We start from the raw sequence: 20,537 nt of genomic DNA, 5'->3' as shown, positions 1-20,537 counted from the left end.
ATTCAACGTATAAGTACATCAACAAATCATAAATTATTCCATCTGGTATTAAGAGGATTGTAAATTTTCAAATTCTGTCAACTTTGAATTCATTTCAAACAGTGAAAATGTTTTATTAAATTAAAAATAGGACACTGTGGAAATTTTAAAAGCGCGTTGTACAATAATTTTTAAAACGTAAAAATGTCTAACATCTCTAAAACATCAGATCTTCAGCACTATTAATAATTTACACACTTACCTAATCATCTATTTACGTTATTCCTAAATAGACATTGTTCGTAGTCTTTGGTTTATTAAAAATATTAAATAAACATGCCGGACATTTTACAATATGTGGACACTATCCCGGCGCATCCGCCAAAGTGAATACTTTGTGCAGTGCTTCAAAGACCAGACAGACTCATTTAAAGTATAACTTCGTACTAGAAGGGATATCATATTATACGCTAATTGAGTAACACTTCTGAAAAGGATAAAATTAGTGAATTGTTAGAGCTGTCTGACACATTGTATAACCGACCTTGGAATGAATATATCAAAGGGATTTGTAATCTAATAAAAAATTAATCAACAATTAGAAGAGCGAAATAACTTTTCAAACGTGGCCATAAAGTTTTACGATATCGTAGCTGGTTTAGTCGTAAATAATTTATTAGTTAATGAAATTGAATATTGCCAATGAAAAGACGGTAAATTGAGTGAACCACAGTGTGGAATGGCGCCATTATTGTATTTTGTATTCCGTGCATTCGCTGCAAGTTTATTCCAGACACAATACTAAATAAATACGAAACAATTGAAAGAAATGTTTGCTAGTAGAACCAATTTTTATACATTTGTGCGAATATCGTTTAGCTAGTTTTTAATTCGAACGCGGAATCCCAGTCTGTGAAGAGGAAGCCATCTGTGGATAACTTTTACGAGTCTAGATCGTTTATTTTTAAATGAAACGGTCGGAATTATTCTTGTTGACATATTTATGGTACTATTTGCTACGTGATGATGGGACATTTACTGGGACTTTTATCACCGGTGCAGCTTCGTACGGAATGTGAAAAACGCACGCCACCTAATGCATTCCTGTTTGTCGGTATGAAAAGTGCACTGCGCAGCATTTTGCATACCAACAAGGCTACGGACACTGGCCATATCGCCCAGTTAAAATATACCCAGCGATATCTTCTGCATGAACGGCGGACGTTGTAAAACCCATCCAAAAGCTCGGAATGAGCTGTACTACGTTCACAATATGCTAATCTACTCCGACATTACTTCCCGTTCTCTTAACCGTGTCCGTCCGTTAAAATTGTTAATTCTCTTTTAATACGGACCATTCACTGGAAAGGATTAAATATACATGAGACCTCAAAGAATTCGACCCGCAGCTGAAATGGCCGCCTAATCTCAATAAACGTCTTGTTTGTATTTAAACGATCGGACTTGGAAGGAAGTTCGTGCATTTCCGACTTCTTAATAAATATTTTGGGCTTAATACGTTCTCATTGATAGACTCTAAAGGATATTTTTAAAACAAATAAGTTAATTCGAAAACGAATTAATACGAGACCACTTTATATATAAGTGCTCCATGAGAGGATTAAACCGGTGACCCTCGTGACAGCAGCTTGTTGGCGAATGTGTCCCTTACATTCGAATAAAACGCTAGTATACGATTGTGATTTTTTTTGCGAAAACCTGGATGCGTAGGGGAAAAACTCAAGGCAGATTCATAAACCACAAGTACAGGGGTACGTTATTTGTGTCTCAAAAAAATTATTGATTAAGGCAATTGATTTGGGACCACAGTACTGTTGTTATTAGTATTTATACTGCATCTATCCAAATTGATATACGTGTCGATGAGATTCTAATAGTGGCACTTTCGATGCAGAAAAATTAGGCTTTGGATAAATGTCGTACGATCAGCTGAATAAAAAATTGGATACTCCTATTATTTTTGCATAGATCAAGCAGCGACAAAGCATAAAATAAAATAGGATTGTAATTCGTACAATAAATTTCGATTTTAATGCTGACTTCAAAAACATTTATATTAATTACGCTACGATGTGAAGCCAAAAAGCTAAACTTTTTGTAGAGAAGGTTGGCAATGTTATGAACGTTGGACAAGTTAGATAAAAGCGACAGAATAGTTGGTAGCATAATGTGTCGGAATTTCACCCACATCACTTGATATTAAATGAAAGGAATTTGAAATTGTGTGCGAGTGGACGCGTTGGCACCCATAAAATAGGAACAAAGTCAAATAAACGCGGGCACTAGTAATTGTAAAAACGTAACTTTAGAATAATAATTGTCCCGCAATGTCGCAGTAGCGCTTGTCCATATTTTAAAATAGCTGTTTGCCGTTAGCAAAGAATTCGCAACTGGATATGGATTGCTTTATAAATATTTATAGTTCATTTTGGAAGGACAGTCCGACGTTACAAAAATAAAAATTGCAATCTGGGGAGATGCTTTAAGGTTGTGTTGTATTGACTTCTAAAAAAACATGAATCTCGTGAATATTTTTGATTTGTGAATAATCAAGAGAAAATGGGTCGGCGTTCCAGCCTTCGACCTTATTTCATCGTTGTTTTTGTATTTTTTACTCACGCACTCACAACAAGTTATACAATTTAAACAATACTTTGCACTGCAAATAGTGTTGTTGCGTAAACAGTGTGGACACAACGGGAATGTTATGATGGCAAATTGAAATCTAAAGCAGTTGAGGTGATGTAATAGAGAATATAGATTTTCACACTAACCTAATATCGCATTCAAAATGACGTTCCGTTCTAGAAATGATTGATGGATTAACTACCGTCGTCTAAATTTATGGTTCGAGAATAGCGCATGGGTTTAAAACTTGTGTAAGTATGGATTTCATTTCACCTATTGTTTAGGTTCTGCAGTATCAATTTTCATAACAATTTCTAATTGTAATAAAATAAAACCAACCAGTTGAAATGCATACCCCTTACATTACTAATTATGATGATTTCCGTTCGTCGTGTTGTAAATTTTGGTGACTAAATGAAGTTACACGTGTTACTCTTCAAAATTTGATGGTGATGTTAATGTGTGGATTCATTAGTTTAAATTAACTGTAATCGCAACTGTAAATAAAAAACGAAACAGTACACTGCCTTTTTGTATGTTTTAACCGTGCCAGAATCAATATAGTCCATTTTATGAATGAAATTTCCACCAATACAAAATAAAAAACATTCTCATTCTAAAATAATCAAGCTGGATCACGAACTATCTCGGTTGTGGTTCTAGATCAGACCGGATAGCGGAAAAATCAAACAACGTACTGAAACAAAGCTTATATTATTAAAGTGGAAATATGTATAGAAATCGTCGTTACATGGAACTGATATTATTAACAGCATTAGTATATCGATTATTTATTATGTTTTGGCCAAACTGCATATTATATCAATAACATTCAGTTAAGCCAATGCTTATTTATTACAGTTAAATTTGGAATCGAGAACACTCAAATTGAGAATTGGTTAAAACAGAAAATACATTTTTTTATACTTTTTGATATGAGAGAAACTTTACTATTTATAATAACTAGTGTGAGTATTTTTGAGAATCTTCTCCAAATTATTTTACATATACACGGTGATTAACGAATAACGTCCGCTGTAATAGTTGTGTTTATGGAACTCAAAATTCATTTTCACAAGCTACTTCGCGAATTATTTATTTGAATAATTTTTTAATATCAGAGTTATCCAATTTTGAGTCAATTAATGGTGGTGAGGGAATCTTTGTGGGGCTCCAGATTAATCTGTTCCTGTCAGATGCCAAACTTGAAAAAGTCACTCTAATCGACTTAGGACTTAAGACAATGACTTAAAAAATTTTGGGTAATGAACAATATCGAGAATATTAGGACTTCTTTTCTACAAATATTGGTGATGATGAACACGAAAAGTGTTTTCATTATGACATTTTTACGACCGAAAAACGATACCACGGAAAATGGAATGGTGAAATGCTTGCTAATCAGTGCTATCAGAAAGTTCCAAAGCTGAATATAAAAGAAAAAGACGTTTTAATTAGTTGTACTTAGTACTACTTATTACATTTACGAACAATTTGTATTTTTTATAAAATATATCTTTGTCGAATTCTAACCTGCTAGAGGCCATTTATTTTTTCTGTTGGGACTCATTGTCGGTGACGCCGGCCGGAGAAGAGCCTGGAAGCGGATGTCGCGACGGGTGTTCGAGAACAAGCTTAGAAGCGGTAACGGGGACCTTTGAGAAGGACCGCGCGGCTATTTAAATGGCACCCACCGTCGGGAGGACTGCGTGTAGTCTAGATAATGGAAGAAGTCTAGCCAAATCCATTCCACTCGAGTCGGAATTATTCTGTACATAATCGCTGCATAGTTAGTCGTGTAAATTGGAGTTATTAAGAAATAAGTAATTGAGTTTTACCCACTCAGATTTTAATTAGCGATCAACGTAGCAATATTTCATGTTGTCCGTATCTGTGTGGAGGGCGCCGCCTTAGACTTTGCGCTCCCCGCAGCGCAGAGACCAGGGGGTTGCTATTTAGGTCATTGCATGCTATATTTCTTTACCTGTACTTTAACAGTCCACGTATACACATGAAGATGTCACTTGCAGAAAAAACAGCACAATGCAATATTAACGATATATAGATTCTAATAACAATTAATGGTTCCAATTTGAAACTTTTATCTCTTTAAATATCTGAGTTATTAGAATAGAATAGGCAAACATGAATGTCATAATTTAAAATGTGTTTAATAGACCACATGCGAAGAAAAATATGTCGACTTGAAAAACATACGATATTCTGTCTGAAAAGAAAGGCTAATGTTACCTCTGAGAAAAGTATAGTAAGGTAAACTGGGATCCCCATTTTATATACTGACACAAAAAAGTTAAATTTTGGTATATTTAAATAAAAGTAATTATTTTCAGAAGTACGTTTATTTGTATTTGTGGCGATTTGAATTTGTTTGCATTTTTACAGCGCGGTTGTCACGTTTATATTAAAAATGTTGAGCAGTTAGTAAAAAAGATAATATGTATATAATAAAATAAGTAAAGATACTAATAAAAGTTAATGATAAATAAAATAGCACATAATTACTTCTGAATAATTTAAATTAATTTAAGTATCTCTGTCATCGTAAATCATCGTAGACTTGGTCAGTGACTACAGAACCTAAACGCATTTATTTCATTTAGTACTAAATACGTATTTATTGATCTACTTTTGATGACCTTTCTCTTATATATAGAACTAAAGGCACAGACATGTTTTATTGCTTACTATAGTATGTCATGTGTGTACTTCGAGATTGCATTTCATGCGGGAAGAAACTAATTGCACGTACCGTAAGCTTTGATGGCCTTATTGCAATTAGTAATCAGAATATACCCGTGTGTGTCTGTGTAGATATGTTAAACTTAGCATTTACAACTATATGAGCTGTTTATGACAAAGCTTTTAAGTATTTATTACCGAATTCAGTTGCACAGTGTTTAATCCCGATTTTCCATGTTGTTATTTTCAGTGTAAACAGTACGTTATTGTAGCCCAGCTATTTCATTTCTTCAAACATTTTTAAGTCTTTTTTCTCACATTCGTTATTCTTTTAAAGCGTGCACTCGACGATTTGTAACACAAACCGCAGTAGTAAGAGCAATGCGTGTAAATTTAAGGAAATTTGCTTACCTGAACCATTATGGATATTCCCACAATGCCTTGAGATTTATGTTGTGCCTCCGACATATTGTGGTAGAGTTGTTTGTTGAACCCATAGAATTGAATCTGAAAATACGTTACGTGAAAAAACAGTTAGAAAGTGGTGAGGCTTTCATATTGTGATTGGCTTGAAAGCTTCGTAATAAAATATTGTGAGGCAATCTTTTCTTAATATTTATGAGCAGTTGTTTGAATGTCTCGAGGTTGTGTATTCGAATAGAATATGTATACTATCGTCCCCGCGTATAAAAGGAAAAACTAAATCGATGGGAATAAAGTAATAACACAGAATAGATACATATCCCAGTCCATCACGCTGACTTTTCAAGAAATTCAATAAGTCGTATTTGAATCCGGATGATTCGGGAAGATGGATGTATGCTTAGGGCACGTATAAGATTTTGCCGTTCAATACAGAACAGTTGGGTTCACGGAGAAAGCGATAATTTTCAGTCTAAACTCACTTCCTATACACGAGGGGAAGGACGAAGTGAATGCAACTAGGTGAACTGCAGTACTTTTAATTCGTTCTTCAAGTATCCGTGAGCTCCCAAAAATATAGTTTCGATCTTAAAAGATTTCAAACTAATTTTGGTATTGTGGTATTTTCTAACGACTAAAATTTAGCGAATTGTATGTCTATGAACCAAACTGAGTTCAAATGTGTGCCAAAATAAAATCCTCGGAATGCTAGTGGTCCAGCTTCAAGAACATGATTTATCATTAAAGTGAGCTTTTACTCATTATTGATGGTAACACATTATACTTAAGTGTCAAGTTCTTCAAAAAAGTCAACAAAACACAAATAATATTCAATTAAAAAAATTAAATAATAAAAAAAAGTTACGATTACTGTTTATACAAAATTACATATACACCTGACAAGAGTTATACAATAAACTAGTTTTATGGGTACAGTCACATAAATTTAGCTTTTCCTTGTTATATTTAACAGTTTTGTATGTTTGAGTTTTGTATGATTTTTAGGGAAATGTTGTAGAGTGAGATTGTAATCCATGCTTCGTGTCGAAGTTGAGTTGCCCATTTTCATAATAAAAGTAATCCTTATACATGGCTAAGGTCGTAAAAGAGTTCTAAGCATGTGGATCGCTGTGATTATGGGAAATACAAAGAGTCTGACCCCGTACATCTTCTTTAACACGCAAAGTTACGACGTGCTTAGGAGCATAAATACTACAAGCTCTAAAGCAACTCGGTAATATCTTGGTAACTGTGCAGAAAGAAGATATAAAATTTCACCTCTTGTATTGAAAAATTTGAATTTTTAGAGCCCGTTACTTTGATATTTTATTAACAACAATAACAATCATTATCCCAACGTAATGTAAGCTCCGCCAGGAAGCATTGTTGCAACCCTATTCAACTTTGCTAATGGGAAATTCTAGTCTCGAATCTTTTCTTTTGTAGCCCCTTTTCAAAGAACATCCGATTCACTGTTTACAAAAAATAGACAATTCACTTCGTTAAATAAGTACGCCCAACCTAAATTAACAAACCCAAGTCATACAATATCGGCGGATACGGCTACATAAAATCATGTTACTCAGGAATGAATAGGCGACGAAGACTTAGAGTTTTCAACGAAATTTAATTTATTCGAATATCACCTTTAAGTTTATTTGACTTCTCTCAACCGTATCAGAGACATGTCGAAAATAGGGCCGGAACCTTGGAGAGTTTCGCGAATATCGAGTTTAAAATTACAATTCAAATAAAGAAGTAACTGGCATAACCCGCCATCTCTGCAGGGGTGAGATTACAATTTTTTTAGAAATTTGTGTAGGCCTTTCATAGTGGTTCTGCTAAAAATAGCCAAAATACAAATCCGGCTTCGTTGCAGTGCTTTTAACATAATCATATGTATAAACATACATACACTTGATTTTACTGATTCTTATATATAGTGGTTTAAATTGACACATTGTACTTTTAGTTTTTAAAATATAATTTGATACAGCAAAAGCAACGTGAGAAATAATAATTTTTATACTTATCTACAAAAGTCAATGAGCTAAGTTCTTCATGACTATACTACTCTGATCTAGTCTGCTTGTTACTATTGATTAACAAGATCGAAATGTTTCCAGAAACAAACAAGTAGCAGAGTAACATGAAATTTTTAAGTCAGAATTACCGAGTACAATTTTAAACCCTGTCTACACTAAAACAAGTAAAATTGTTTGTGCAGCTCGTTCTTTGGTTTTCTTCGCCGGTGTCTGGTTTTAAAATCTGCCCCTATGGTAAAACAATGTTTGTTGCACCAATTCTACACAGCCGTAGAAACTATGCTATTCATAACCCGAAATAAAAGTGAAAATGTTACCACTGCTTATAGCTAGCTGTGAAAAGAGCACACTTAACTCGTGTTTTCTTTTTGTTTGATAAAATAATGAAATTTTCCTCCTTAGAGTAGCTTTAGTTTGCAAGTACATCGTTCATTACAACTTTAATTAATCACCGCCCACTTATCACAACAGCAAGCAGCCATGCTTGTTTCTCAACTAATTAAAAAATAATTGTAAAATGGTAATTAAAAGATTCTTATTAGTTATTTAACGCCATTGAGTACACGTGGAATCAAACAACAAAAATGAAAAAAATTCTTCCAATAAGTGTGTGTGGAATGCAATATTTTTTCTTTTCACATTACTAGGTGGAAACTGAAAGAAAACAACGTGGATTTATATAACGAGCTGTTCGTTGCAACTTTGAGAACAGTTCAATTATCTGGGAATTTTTTAACAATCTTGTATACTGCTGGAACATTATCACGTTGTTATGTCTTCGGATCCAACATTGTTGCATCGATCGTTTCAATTTAAATGTAGGAAAACGAATTCGTGAAATTGGTTGCTTTGTATGCCATTATGCGCCTGGAGACATCATAATAACAGCCCGTAATGCTTGGTAAAGCAAAATTTTAAATCTATCCAACTTTTGAAACTGTATTAGCGAAAGAAGTCTTGATATAAAATCGAAACGTTATTTCTTCGGCCTGCTCCGAATGTTAAGTAAGACATCAGAGTTTCTAGACAGTTTGATGTAGTGTTTCGGCCAGGTGAAATGTTCTAGTAACGCGTATAGGGAGAATTTATATTTTTCAGGGAACCGTTTGACGTCGGAATTATACTATACATACGCATCGCATCTATCCATTCGGAACTGAACCACTCTGGAATTTTCAGTATGAACTTTGTTCACCAATTTGTTTGGACTAATCCATTAAGAAAAAAATGGGTGGAAGTGATTATCGCGTAAACAGAATCAGATGTACTTGGTTGCCGACGATATTCAAAAATAGGACTTCAAAACATTTTCGTTTTTAGGAGGCTCTTGTATGATGTGAATAAAATTGATGACTAAGCACAATATACGAACGCAGTGAATAAAAGAATTTAATATAATACTGATGGTGTGTCGAATGGGTATAAATTCACTAGAGTATGATTGATATTGACAGCCAAATGCACGTAGCTACACGAATTTAAATGTTTTATCAAAAGTGTTTTGTGGTTACATTAAGTTGCCAGTATTACGAAGTACTCTATGTGTTCCTAAACCACAGAATAATAGTCAAATAGCTATTGAGATAAACAATTAATTATACAGACATGTTTTGCCATTTATGTTTCGACGAGCATATTATATCTGAACTTAGTTTTGGCTAAATGAATGAATTCTTTGTTTCGGCTGGAATGCGTATCAAAACAAATAATAATAATAGGGTTTGTCTATATGGTAGAAATTTAGGTAATAATCAATAAATAAACTAGAAAAGTTTATTTCTAGTTAAGTTTACAGCAAGTTTAAAACAAGTTTGAAATTTATGAACACCCCGTAATCTTCATTATGGCCTCGCAAACATTTGGTCATCGCTCAATTGCCGATAGTCATTTTTCTGAAATACATGCTACAGAAATCGAATGACCTGTTAAAGCGCGACGTGTTTAATCCGGCTTGGTTTCCATCCTACAGCCTCATTAAATTATTATGAATGAATTTTTCTGTTTGTTTATGTTAATCAATAAAAGCTTAAAAGTTTGCTGTTTTCATTATCACTAAAAGCTATCAAAATCCCATGAGGGAAGAATCCTTTAATTAAATTACGTTTTATTACAAAGATTGGGGAATTCATTTATTTGTTCTTTTTTCTTCATTATTGCAGACTCCTTTCATCAAAAACTACAAGAGAAATTATACAAATAGTTTTCCACTAGGACAGAGCAAACTTTATGAAATTTTAGAACAACTAAAGCTTCTAAGATGTTTTCAAATCTCTTTTTATTTGCAATTAATAATTATGAATTACTACTATCTCGAATTTATCTATTATTTCCACCTGTCTACATAAAACAAGGTGATTATAAAAGATCATACATCAAGTTGGCTTCGACATTTCGCAAAATTTGTCCGCTTCATTTTGATGTGATGACTACTTGACACCTATCACAAATGTCAGTCAAAACGTTTTTAATTTTTTTGGATGTATTTGTTGTCTGTTAACTGACACCATTAACGACGGAAAACGATTTTTTAAATTAAATATAAATATAAGTAGTAGAGGATAAATTAAAAAATATAATAAACAACTAAAGTAAAACACAAGATCAATTATTAATTTTAACACAAACTTCAAACACTAGCAATATAATTTGCAGAATAAGTAGATTTATATATAAATAAAAAATATAACAGCATGGTATAGTAAAGTAATCAAAATCAGATGATGATAAAATAAGAAAGTGAGAGAAAACCAGATAATAAATATATGAAAAAAATGAATTCAAGAAAAGCGTAGGTCGGGGAAAACAAGGTATAGCGTAATTTGCAAAATAGCATTAAAACATGATTAAAGCAAACTCTAAAAAAATTGTCAAATCTCGTTTCTTTAAAAAATAGAAAAAAAATTGCGAACTGTTATTTGTGATTACCTCTATACATTAAAATAAAAATAGATAAGTAATACGAGTAACAGTGCAAGAAGCTAAATGATATCCTATAAATATGTATGTTTTGACAACCTATAATTTTTTTCTGGTTTGTCACTATATATTTTTTGAATTTTTGTAGAGGTTATTTTTTTGAATTCATTAACGTATGATGATTTAATCAGCCATACTCTGCCACTGTTTATGATTCGAATGCATTACGTTACGAAAAACACACTTGTTTATATTTGGTCTGGAGCGCATTTATGCTTAGAAAATGAACAGAGGCGGCTCATGAGTAAAGAAGTTGATGAGGCAAGGCCCAAGATGCTCCAATAAATGAAATTTTAAAAACATTAAGCAAGTTAAAAATGTGTAATTCTCAATTTTTCAACACTTACCGCTTGTGAGTGTTTTACGGACAGCCCACAGATTAAACGGCTGTTTTGCGTATACTAGAGAGGCAAGATTCGAATCTGTCTCTGTGTGGTATGTTGAAGCACACTGTTTAATGATACGAACAGCGAATATCAATCTACCAAGATGTGAATAATAATAATAATTGTACAAATGTCTTCTCATCTGAACATTTCTTCATCTAACTAGGTAGTACTACACTGGTACTACATACTTCCAAGAGCATATTTTTAAACTGATTACCTCCTCTGAATAACTGCGATCTCGCCTCCTATTTTAGATTCTAGTTGGCGCTGCGCTTCATTATTGCATTTGTGCGCTTCCACGTATCACGTTACCGCTTGCAGACACTTTTCAGGTACCTACTGTTAATTATTCCCTTTTAGGGTGTTAATACCTTTTCCTTAGCATAATGGGAAAAGAAAAACTCCAAAAACGCCACAAATGGCCACATTCGTCAAGGTCGCGGGACTCTGGACCTACAGACCGTGAGCTGTTCCGACGCGTTAAGGCGTTAGAACAGCTGATCACCGACCGCTATCATCGCCGCAGCTGATCGCGTTCATCGCCTAATGCGCAATCGCCTGATTGGACTCCGGCACCCCACCATGCTGAGGTCAACACCCCTCAGGGAAGTGTTCCGCCGGCATTATCACTATTAGTACCCGAGGAATTACCTAAGGAATTCCTTGCGGTTTTGGGTGTAGGATCCCACCACTCCCTCACAATGCCAGATCACTATACCGAGACAACTGGAAAACCGATCGTTTCATTTGCAGTACGGTCTGGCCCCTGAGGTGAAAACAGAGCTGTTAACTAAGTTTCAGCTCCCGCAAACGTCTGGATTAAAAGTCCCGCAGTTAAACCCTGAGGTTGCGATCATTGCCCTTCTGTCCAATGTCAAGAAGGATTCCCACTTTGTATTAGTACAAAGCCAGCTGCTGGTAAGTCTAGGGTTATATGCACAAACATTCACCAGAATTTTTGAGAACCCGTTCAGAACTGACGCCATCCCTTAAAGAGTGTACTAAAAAACTTTTGCAACTACAGGTAGTAGTTCTCTGTACGCCTTGTAAGGGTCAACTCTTGTCACCCTTCTACATTAATAGAATAGGTAGCATAAAACACCTTCATTTGAATAGGTTAGCTCGACAGATTTGGCAAGGGTGTGAGACTCGTGAGCTCTGGATTTACGCTGCATACGTAGGTTCCAAAGATAATTACTTAGTAGATCATGCATCTCGGTTTCTGTCAAATGAAACCGAGTGGGAACTATCTGAAAAGGCGTATCGATCCATAAGAACAACATTTGGTAATCCTGAGATAGACCTATTTGCATCCTACCTAAACCATAAATGCGCCACATATGTGCCCTGATCTCTAGACCTCGGTTCGCTCGCGGTAGACACATTTACGCTGTCATGGAGCCAATTCTTTTTCTGTGCGTTTCCACCTTTTTAGCTTATATTGATAATCGTAAATAAGATAATTCTTGACAGAGCAGAGGATATCTTGGTAGTTCCAGAATGGCCCACTCAACCGTGGTACCCACTGTTCCAAAAAAGGTTACTTGTTAGTAATCCTATACATTTGGGACTCAGTACTGAACTACTTTCTCCTCCTTACAGTCTAGTTAACCCACTGGTAGATTCCCTTATGGTGACGGCAGGACTTGTCTCGGGCAGGCATATAACCAACGAAATTTACCAGAGTCAATCATCGAAGCAATGATAAATTCCTTGGCTCCAACCACATTAAAACAGTATCAGGTCACCTACAAACTGTGGTGGACTTACTGTAATCAAAAAGGCGTAACTCTTTTCTGTGCTATACATGTTGATATCTTGAGTTTTGTCCACCACTTACTGGATAAATCGGCACACAAATATGGCACATTTAATTCTCACCGCTCTGCCCTTGCTCTACCACCACATAACGATGTTGGTAATAACATTTACATAAAGCTTTTTTGAAACGGGTTAAACGACAAAGGCCAACAAAGCGAGATTTATAACAACCTGGGATCCCGCAATAGTTCCTCAGTATCTGGGGACTTTTCCTCCTGCCAGTGAACTCTCACCAAAACTGTTGACCTACCTTATTGGCCCTCACAACAGCTCACAGAATACAAACCTGATCCTTGCTTCGTGTTTCTTGTCCGCGTTTTACTGCTTCCAAGGTTTGAATAACAGTGGTGGACCCTACTAAGACCTCCTTAAGAGGTGGCATTTATCCCAATTTTGAATTTAATATCTTTACAGAAGAAACGCATCTGTGTGGCTTTACCACCATTCGTCTCTATTTCGAGGGGACTCAAAGTTTAAGAGGGAAGGAAGATTACCTTTTTATTATTTTCCGGAAATCGTATACTCGCGCTTCGGTGAACATTTTAGGTAGGTATACAAAACAATCTCTACAAACAGCGGGAATTGAGACAAATATATATACAGCATATTCCACTCGTTATACCAGCACTTCCGCCGCCGCTCGTAGAGGCACTACCCTAGATACAATTCGCCAGGTCGCAGGACGTCCAAAACTTTTGCTAGGTTTTACCAGCGACCTCTGATCTCTGACACAACCTTTTCAGACACCATTCTGCAGTCCACCTTCCATAAACATTATATACGCTTAATAGTTTCTTTTGTACACGCGTATATGTATATTCATACTTTTCAGCTACGGAACAATATTTCTTTAAACGTCTATCTAGTTAGATAAAGAAATGTTCTGATGAGAAGACTAGTACAATTAAGGTCGAACATCATATATAATCGTTTGACCTGTTTAATTTTTCACATTTATTTTTAAAATATTTTAGAAAATTTGATTGGCCAGAAATGTATCGGTCAGAAACAACAAAAATAAGAGTAAAGGGCGAGTTCATTGCTGAGGTATTGGCTGACCTGCCTCATAGGATAAGCCGTGCATTAATAAAGGGCCTGTATTTCTAGCGAGTTTTCCCGTTTGAAAATGTTTCGATTAACATTATTTATTAAGGACACGTTTGTCAATTCCGACACGTGCAGTGTACTAATAATATAACATCGGGGTGAACCATTCTTAAATAATAATACAAAAATATAGATAATAACAGCCACAGTTTAAGATAAAAAAGCGGTTAGAAAGCGGAGACCAACTTAACACTGCTCCGGAGATGTAATTAGACTGCCCCTACTAGTATAAAGGTTGATCAACGCAAAGCGGATTCGTACACCACAAGTGTAGGAATATATTATATTTAAATAGTTTTAATATAAAATTTTTGATAGGTCGTTATAAAATTCTTGGTGGGTATGATTAGCCAAATTTTGGTTAGCGTTTTAGGATTTACATTATATTCCTAATGTACATAGAAAATTTGACACAGACGACAGACAGGCGAAAACGAGAATCACTTTTTTCGTACTATAGGGGCCATGAAACGTCGAGAAAACATGAAAGTAGCAAATCGCCGATGGACTCCACTACAACAATACTTCCTTCGTTTACGCTGGGGAAGTAAAAAGTGCCAGAAATACAAAATACCTGAATAACATTTTTAAATAAAAACTAAAATTAAACGTCGATTTCTAATTTAAGATAAATATTTTCCCTCTCAACTAAAGGATTAATTTCTGTTTAATTTTATTGTGAAACAATCTCCATATTTTATGATTATTTTGACAGTAAAGAAAACTTTTCAAAAAAAAAAATGAAACCGTATTTTGCATCATTTATAACTTGCTCGTTTATTTTTCATAAGTTCGTTTTTCATAATTCATATTCATATTATTTACATATGAACGTGCTCAAATCCATTCACCACGTTCATATCAAATTTTTATTTCAATCCTGTATTTCTCTACATGTTTATGTTGTAAAAGCCCGATCCATTTTCCTCATTTACATACAATTCGAAAGCGTACACTAAAACGTATTTCTATTTCAAATTCCTTATATTTAAAAACAATCGAATTTCAAACGTCGGCTGTGAAATACGTCTGAGTATTTATATATTTTCATATATCACATATCAGCCTTTAAGGGAAGGTTTTTCAACGAATCTAATTTTAGTTTTTGACTGTGACATACATTTACTTTTGTTGGTTAAATACACTCACATCTATCTATCTGTTCCAGACTTTCTAAAATTGAGACTGCATTTAGCTTCTTATTTATTTAAAACGTTTTTCCATATTTAAGTCAGAAGCAATTTACCGTGGTGAAGCGTATCATTATATTGCGCATCCAAGCTGTGCCAGATTTTCTATTAAGTTTTAAAATACACGTTCAACTAAATATTCTCAACGAAATTTTTATTTGCTCAGTCTCGAAAAATGTTGGTTTCAATCCGTAAATTCATTTATATAATAAATATTTTTGTATGTCTAAATTTAGAGGTGCAAAATTGACGTCAATATCTCAGTTGATATTTCTCAAAAGCTGTATTAAGAATTAAAAATGAAGATCGAGCCCCAGCTTTTCTATAATAACTAATAATTTGATAAATTTTACAATCAATCCTTCTGGCAGCGAAATAAAAATTTCAAAATCTAAATATTTTACAATCGTATGCTGTCTACTGAAAAAATAAAAAATAGAAAATTCAAATTAATGTCAGTGCACACAACATGTTAAATTATGTTAACTATTTTATTCTTGTTAAGTGTTGCAAATTTGAAAAAAATTGATAGGGGGGTATTTTTCCGTAGAAAAAACGGCCTTTGTGTAATAAACCTCTTACCAATTAAACGGTTTTGTACATCATTTGCGTTTGTTGTTCTAATTTAAGACTCGTCGATTGATCAAAATAATCCCCGAATTAATAATGCAGTATAAATTAAGAGCAATAATTACAGCAATGATTACCGTTATCGACCCGTATGTCATTTATGTTTGTATTGGAAACTTTTCCCGTAAATATAACAACCGTAGTGGTCCAATTATTTAACGTGATTAAAGCAGTGTCATTAGGTACGTGAGTTGGTGTAATTTTCACGTTTGAGTCATTATGCGCTGTTAGTTATTTGGTGGTGTATTTGGTTATTGGTTTTACTATAATGGATTTGGCGTACTTGAGCAGAAAATCTGTCACAAATTGGACATTCAGTTTAAATGTTTTTTGTTTATTATTACACGTCCGAAGTTGACGGTTCATTATTTCTAACAGGCTTAGTTACAAAATACATTAATTTGTAATTAAATGCGACACGCTATCGGCTAATTCGAATCGCATTACGGATATAAGGGTAAATCCTTTGAGAAAGGGACAACTCGTGTTTGTTCAAATCCAACGAAATCAATAGGAGTTGAAATAATTTAAAATAACAATAATTCTTACCTCTGCAGGAAACGAATATCCGTGTATGTGATGTTCGGATCCTCCCTGTTGATTTTCGACTCCATAATGTATATATATTTCCTCAAACTGGTATCTATAGGCGAGGGGTCCCCCCGAAATGTTCACGTGTTGTTTGGTGTCTTTGTCTACCCTAAAGACCAACGATTGTCCTGTGTTGTGTAGCGTTCCGCTCACCTGCCAAAAATCCGATTCACTTTAATTGAGGCCGGAGGAAATCGAAACTTTGTGGCAAATGGTTGGTTAGGGGAAGGGCGAGTACGAATACGAGGCACACAAGGGTGTTTTTTTAAAGGAAGGTATTATAATCATTAGTGGTATTAGAAGAAATGTAAAAAAAACGTAGTGGTTATTTTCGTAACAGGAATGAAAAGCAGCGCTTTATGAAAGTGTGAAGGCACGCAGTTTTAGAAAGCTTTTCTCGCTAGAGGTATGAACAAAATTGTAGAGGAGTAAAACTATTATTAATTAATTAGTTAGCTAAAACTAGATGTTGTATGTTCGAGAATCATGACTAAAACTGGAATTGTTGTTCTAAATTTATATTGTTTTGGTAAACTTTAGTAGCTGTTGCATCACAGCTTTTACTGCAGTAAGAACTAAAGGTGATCTTTAAGAAAAAAGTTTTCACTTTTCGGGAATCGCCCACATTTCTTACTGAAGGTTCCATCTCCTTTTCATGTTCTCAATCTTTTTTGTGGCAAAGCTTAACCATAGACTGTTTCCACGTGCTATATATCCTGACAACTGATCAAAAAATCTTTCAAATTACGGTAGGCTATGGATATATTATTGACTTCTTTGATTAAACCTTACGCTTCAAAATTCAAATTTGTCAAATTAATGTCGAATAAAGCAAGGTGTATTTTTCAACTCAAGAAGCGGCAAGAAGTTAATTTTAAATTTGTTGTTCCAACATTAAGTCATTTGAATTGTGTGGCTTCCCATTTCGATTTTAACATTTTCGATTTGGTAACATTGATATTTGTAAGGTTTACCGGGTTAATCTATGTAATGGAAAATAGTTTCATAGGGTACTTTAATCTGAAAACTTTTTAAGCAGCCCTTAGTAAAAATAATTTAAGACTGTTGCTACGCTGAAATAACGCCGACTGGGTGTTCATCGTAAAATCAACGCTTTGAAAAAAATTAATTACTGTTTTGTTATATAATCTTTCCTGAGAGTTTTTCATGATTTTGAAATGGGAAGGATCAAACCATGTTTGTATTGGTGTTGTTTTTGATAATAATAATAAATAAACCATTTCAATAAACTGTAAAATCTACAAAATGATTTTATATGTGATTTTTTCCTACATTACTTTTGTTTGATCCTTCCTTTTTCACTACCATAGACAAACTTATCGAATCTTATCAATTTACCACTGATTCCAACAGAACAGACAGGTACTACTTCTTGTTTGCTTCACTTATTAACACAGCTAGTACTAGGTACGACATATCAGAAAGTAAAGATTTCAAATTCATGTTACCCAGTATGTGGTTGCCGAAAGAATCTCTATTTTTTTTAATGTATTCTTATTTCCTGAGCGTAAGCTATCGGGTGGCTTGCCAGTTTCATATTTTCTCGACGTTTCATGATCCCTAAAGGACGAACAATCACTCTGTCTGTCTGTCTCTCTGTCGGTTTGTCTGTCTGTGTCGATATATATTAGGCAGATAATCTTCGAAACTACCGGACCGATTGGTGTCAATATCATGTATATGGTAAAACGCTAACCAAAATTTTGCTAATCCCATACCCTTTACCCTAGGTATCCAGATTTTTGTAAAAAAATCAAAATTGTATAACATTTTGCAATTTAACTTTGAAGCTGCCAAACTTAACGCTCTGAAATCTTGCAAACGTTTTAAGGTTAATTTATTCGTTTATTCCCTTCCAAAAAATTTATGACATCATCTTAAAAATTTTGCCGAATAAATCATCTCCGAAATATGCAAAATATTATGACTGTGACTTATCAATGCACTCATATTATTTAGAATTACGTACACAGGGTGACCCCAAAAAAAAAAGCAATTTATTGTTTTGATTAAATCAAGCGTCCAAGAATGTTTTGCATTTTCCCGAAAATTTGGGAATACAAAACTGTTACTCCTATTATTTATTAGCACTTCTGTCCGAATAACCTTCGGGGCATTTTTTTTAATTTGTAAATTAAAATAAGAATACAACGTACAGTATTGCAAAAGAAAAAACTCTATTTTGTGGAAGATGTCTATTTTTATTTATTTTATCACTTTATTTGCGTATATTTCCTGTAATTAGAAATATATAACTTGGTAATAAATTATTATGATTATTATTAATATTATTCCAGCAAAGTACCTAAGTACATGAAAACGGAGTCTGCAACATTCAGAATATTATTACAATATGTAGGCTTCCTTGTATATTTTTGTAATCTTGACTTGCTTATAGGAAATTGTTAATTGAGAATTGACTATTGTTATTACCTAAAACTCACCGCTGCCTCAGAGATGACCGGTATTCAGGCAAGACTAATACTATTAGTGATATGTATCAAGATTTATGAAAAAATAATCTCTGAGATTCTAGCCATAGTCGTGTCATATTTTAAGTTTAAATTAAGACTCAAGTGACTATCATTGCTGTAATTTTTTTCAATTTTGTCTTTTCATCTTCTAAATTATACCATGGTCGCATATACATGAATTCTTATACGTATGGTGACAACCATAAATATAAGGACCTTAAATCTGGGCTGAGAGCTGGCCATCGGGTAGGTCCTCTATTACCAATCCTATTTTCATAATACATATTTTTTAGAATTTAGAAAAGTTTACCATTTTCGACCGGCAGCAAAGAAATATTACGTTAGTCCAAAATTTCTGACATTAAAATGAACAGTTGTAATGTAATTGTGTTTACATATCTGTTTCCATGACAATGTATGGCAATTCGATATATCTTTTTGTTTAGATAATTTATATTTTTACAATCAAAATCACATTTTTTGCATCATTACTATAGTCGTAATTTAATGATCTGTTAACATCCGTTAAAACATATCAAGTACATATGTTTAAGAAAATTAGTCGAAGTTTATTTCGACAGAACTTATCTCGCCCTTAAAATACAATAGAATAAATACAGCTTTGAAAAATAATAAAATTTAACTTTGGGAATTTAATTTAATGATGAGTTTTTCTTATGAGCTAAAATTAATATATATGTGGATTGTTAATGTACATTTATACATTAGAAGCATCGTATGCATATGTTTTTAGTGAGTTTTTCCACATATAAATTTTTTGATGACACTATTAACATTTTAACAAGGAGACGTATATCAATGTTATATATCAAATTAATAATAATAACTGTACCCTCATCTCGCCTGATTAATTTTTTTTTGAGTTTCCTTAAGCAATTTTAAAAAATATTAATGCATTGATAAATTACAAGAATAGACAATGTTGTGTAGATTTATTTACAAATTTTGAGATGACTGCAATTCAAAATGTTTTGGGAGGGGATAAACAGATAAATTTTCATTATCGATGTACTGTGCTTACGATAACCGTAAAACGTTTGTAAGGTTTCAGAGCATTCGGTTTTGTAGTTTCAAAGTTAAATTGGAAAATATTACATAATTTTGACTTTTTTCCAAAAATATGGGTTCATAAATCACACATCCAGGAGTTTGTTATTTAAACTTTAAATAACAATTATCATTGTAACAGTTGGAAACGACGTTGGTGGATATGAATAGAAAAAAATTTGGTTAGCGTTACACGATCTATAAGATATTCCTAATATAGCAATCGGTTGAGTAGTTTCGGACAGACGATAAACGGTAGACAGCACATAGACAGACGGAAACAAGAAGCCTATCTTTTCGTACTCTAAGGGTCAGAAATGGCGAGAAACATGAAAGTAGTGAATCTCCCGATGGACTCGATTACAATACTTCCTTAGTTTACGCTCGTAGCGCTTGAGACAACATAGGTATATGTGCCGTTTTTATAATGTACTAAATTAAACTTCTCCTTTCAAACTAAAAAGAATGGTGCTT

At 33.8% G+C, this 20,537-nt stretch overlaps 1 protein-coding gene across 2 annotated transcripts in view; it reads right to left on the bottom strand.

Moving 5' to 3' along the window:
- Nucleotides 1-20,537, bottom strand: part of LOC135129433 (carbonic anhydrase-related protein 10) — a 313,599-nt gene that overhangs the window by 119,330 nt on the left and 173,732 nt on the right. For both annotated transcript variants that reach the window (XM_064056586.1, XM_064056592.1), the window contains exons 4-5: nt 16,459-16,653; nt 5,740-5,835 (exon numbers count right to left, since the gene is read on the bottom strand). In XM_064056586.1, coding sequence (XP_063912656.1) covers nt 5,740-5,835; nt 16,459-16,653 — 291 coding nt within the window. The remainder of the gene's footprint in view (nt 1-5,739; nt 5,836-16,458; nt 16,654-20,537) is intronic.

This window comes from Zophobas morio, unplaced genomic scaffold (genome assembly GCF_036711695.1).
Source record: "Zophobas morio isolate AGI-343-1 ecotype UQ-CSIRO unplaced genomic scaffold, CSIRO_AGI_Zmor_V1 ptg000002l, whole genome shotgun sequence".
NCBI lineage: Eukaryota > Metazoa > Arthropoda > Insecta > Coleoptera > Tenebrionidae > Zophobas > Zophobas morio.
The sequence above is the reverse complement of the archived record's forward strand: the minus strand, read 5'-3'. Positions and strand labels throughout refer to the sequence as shown.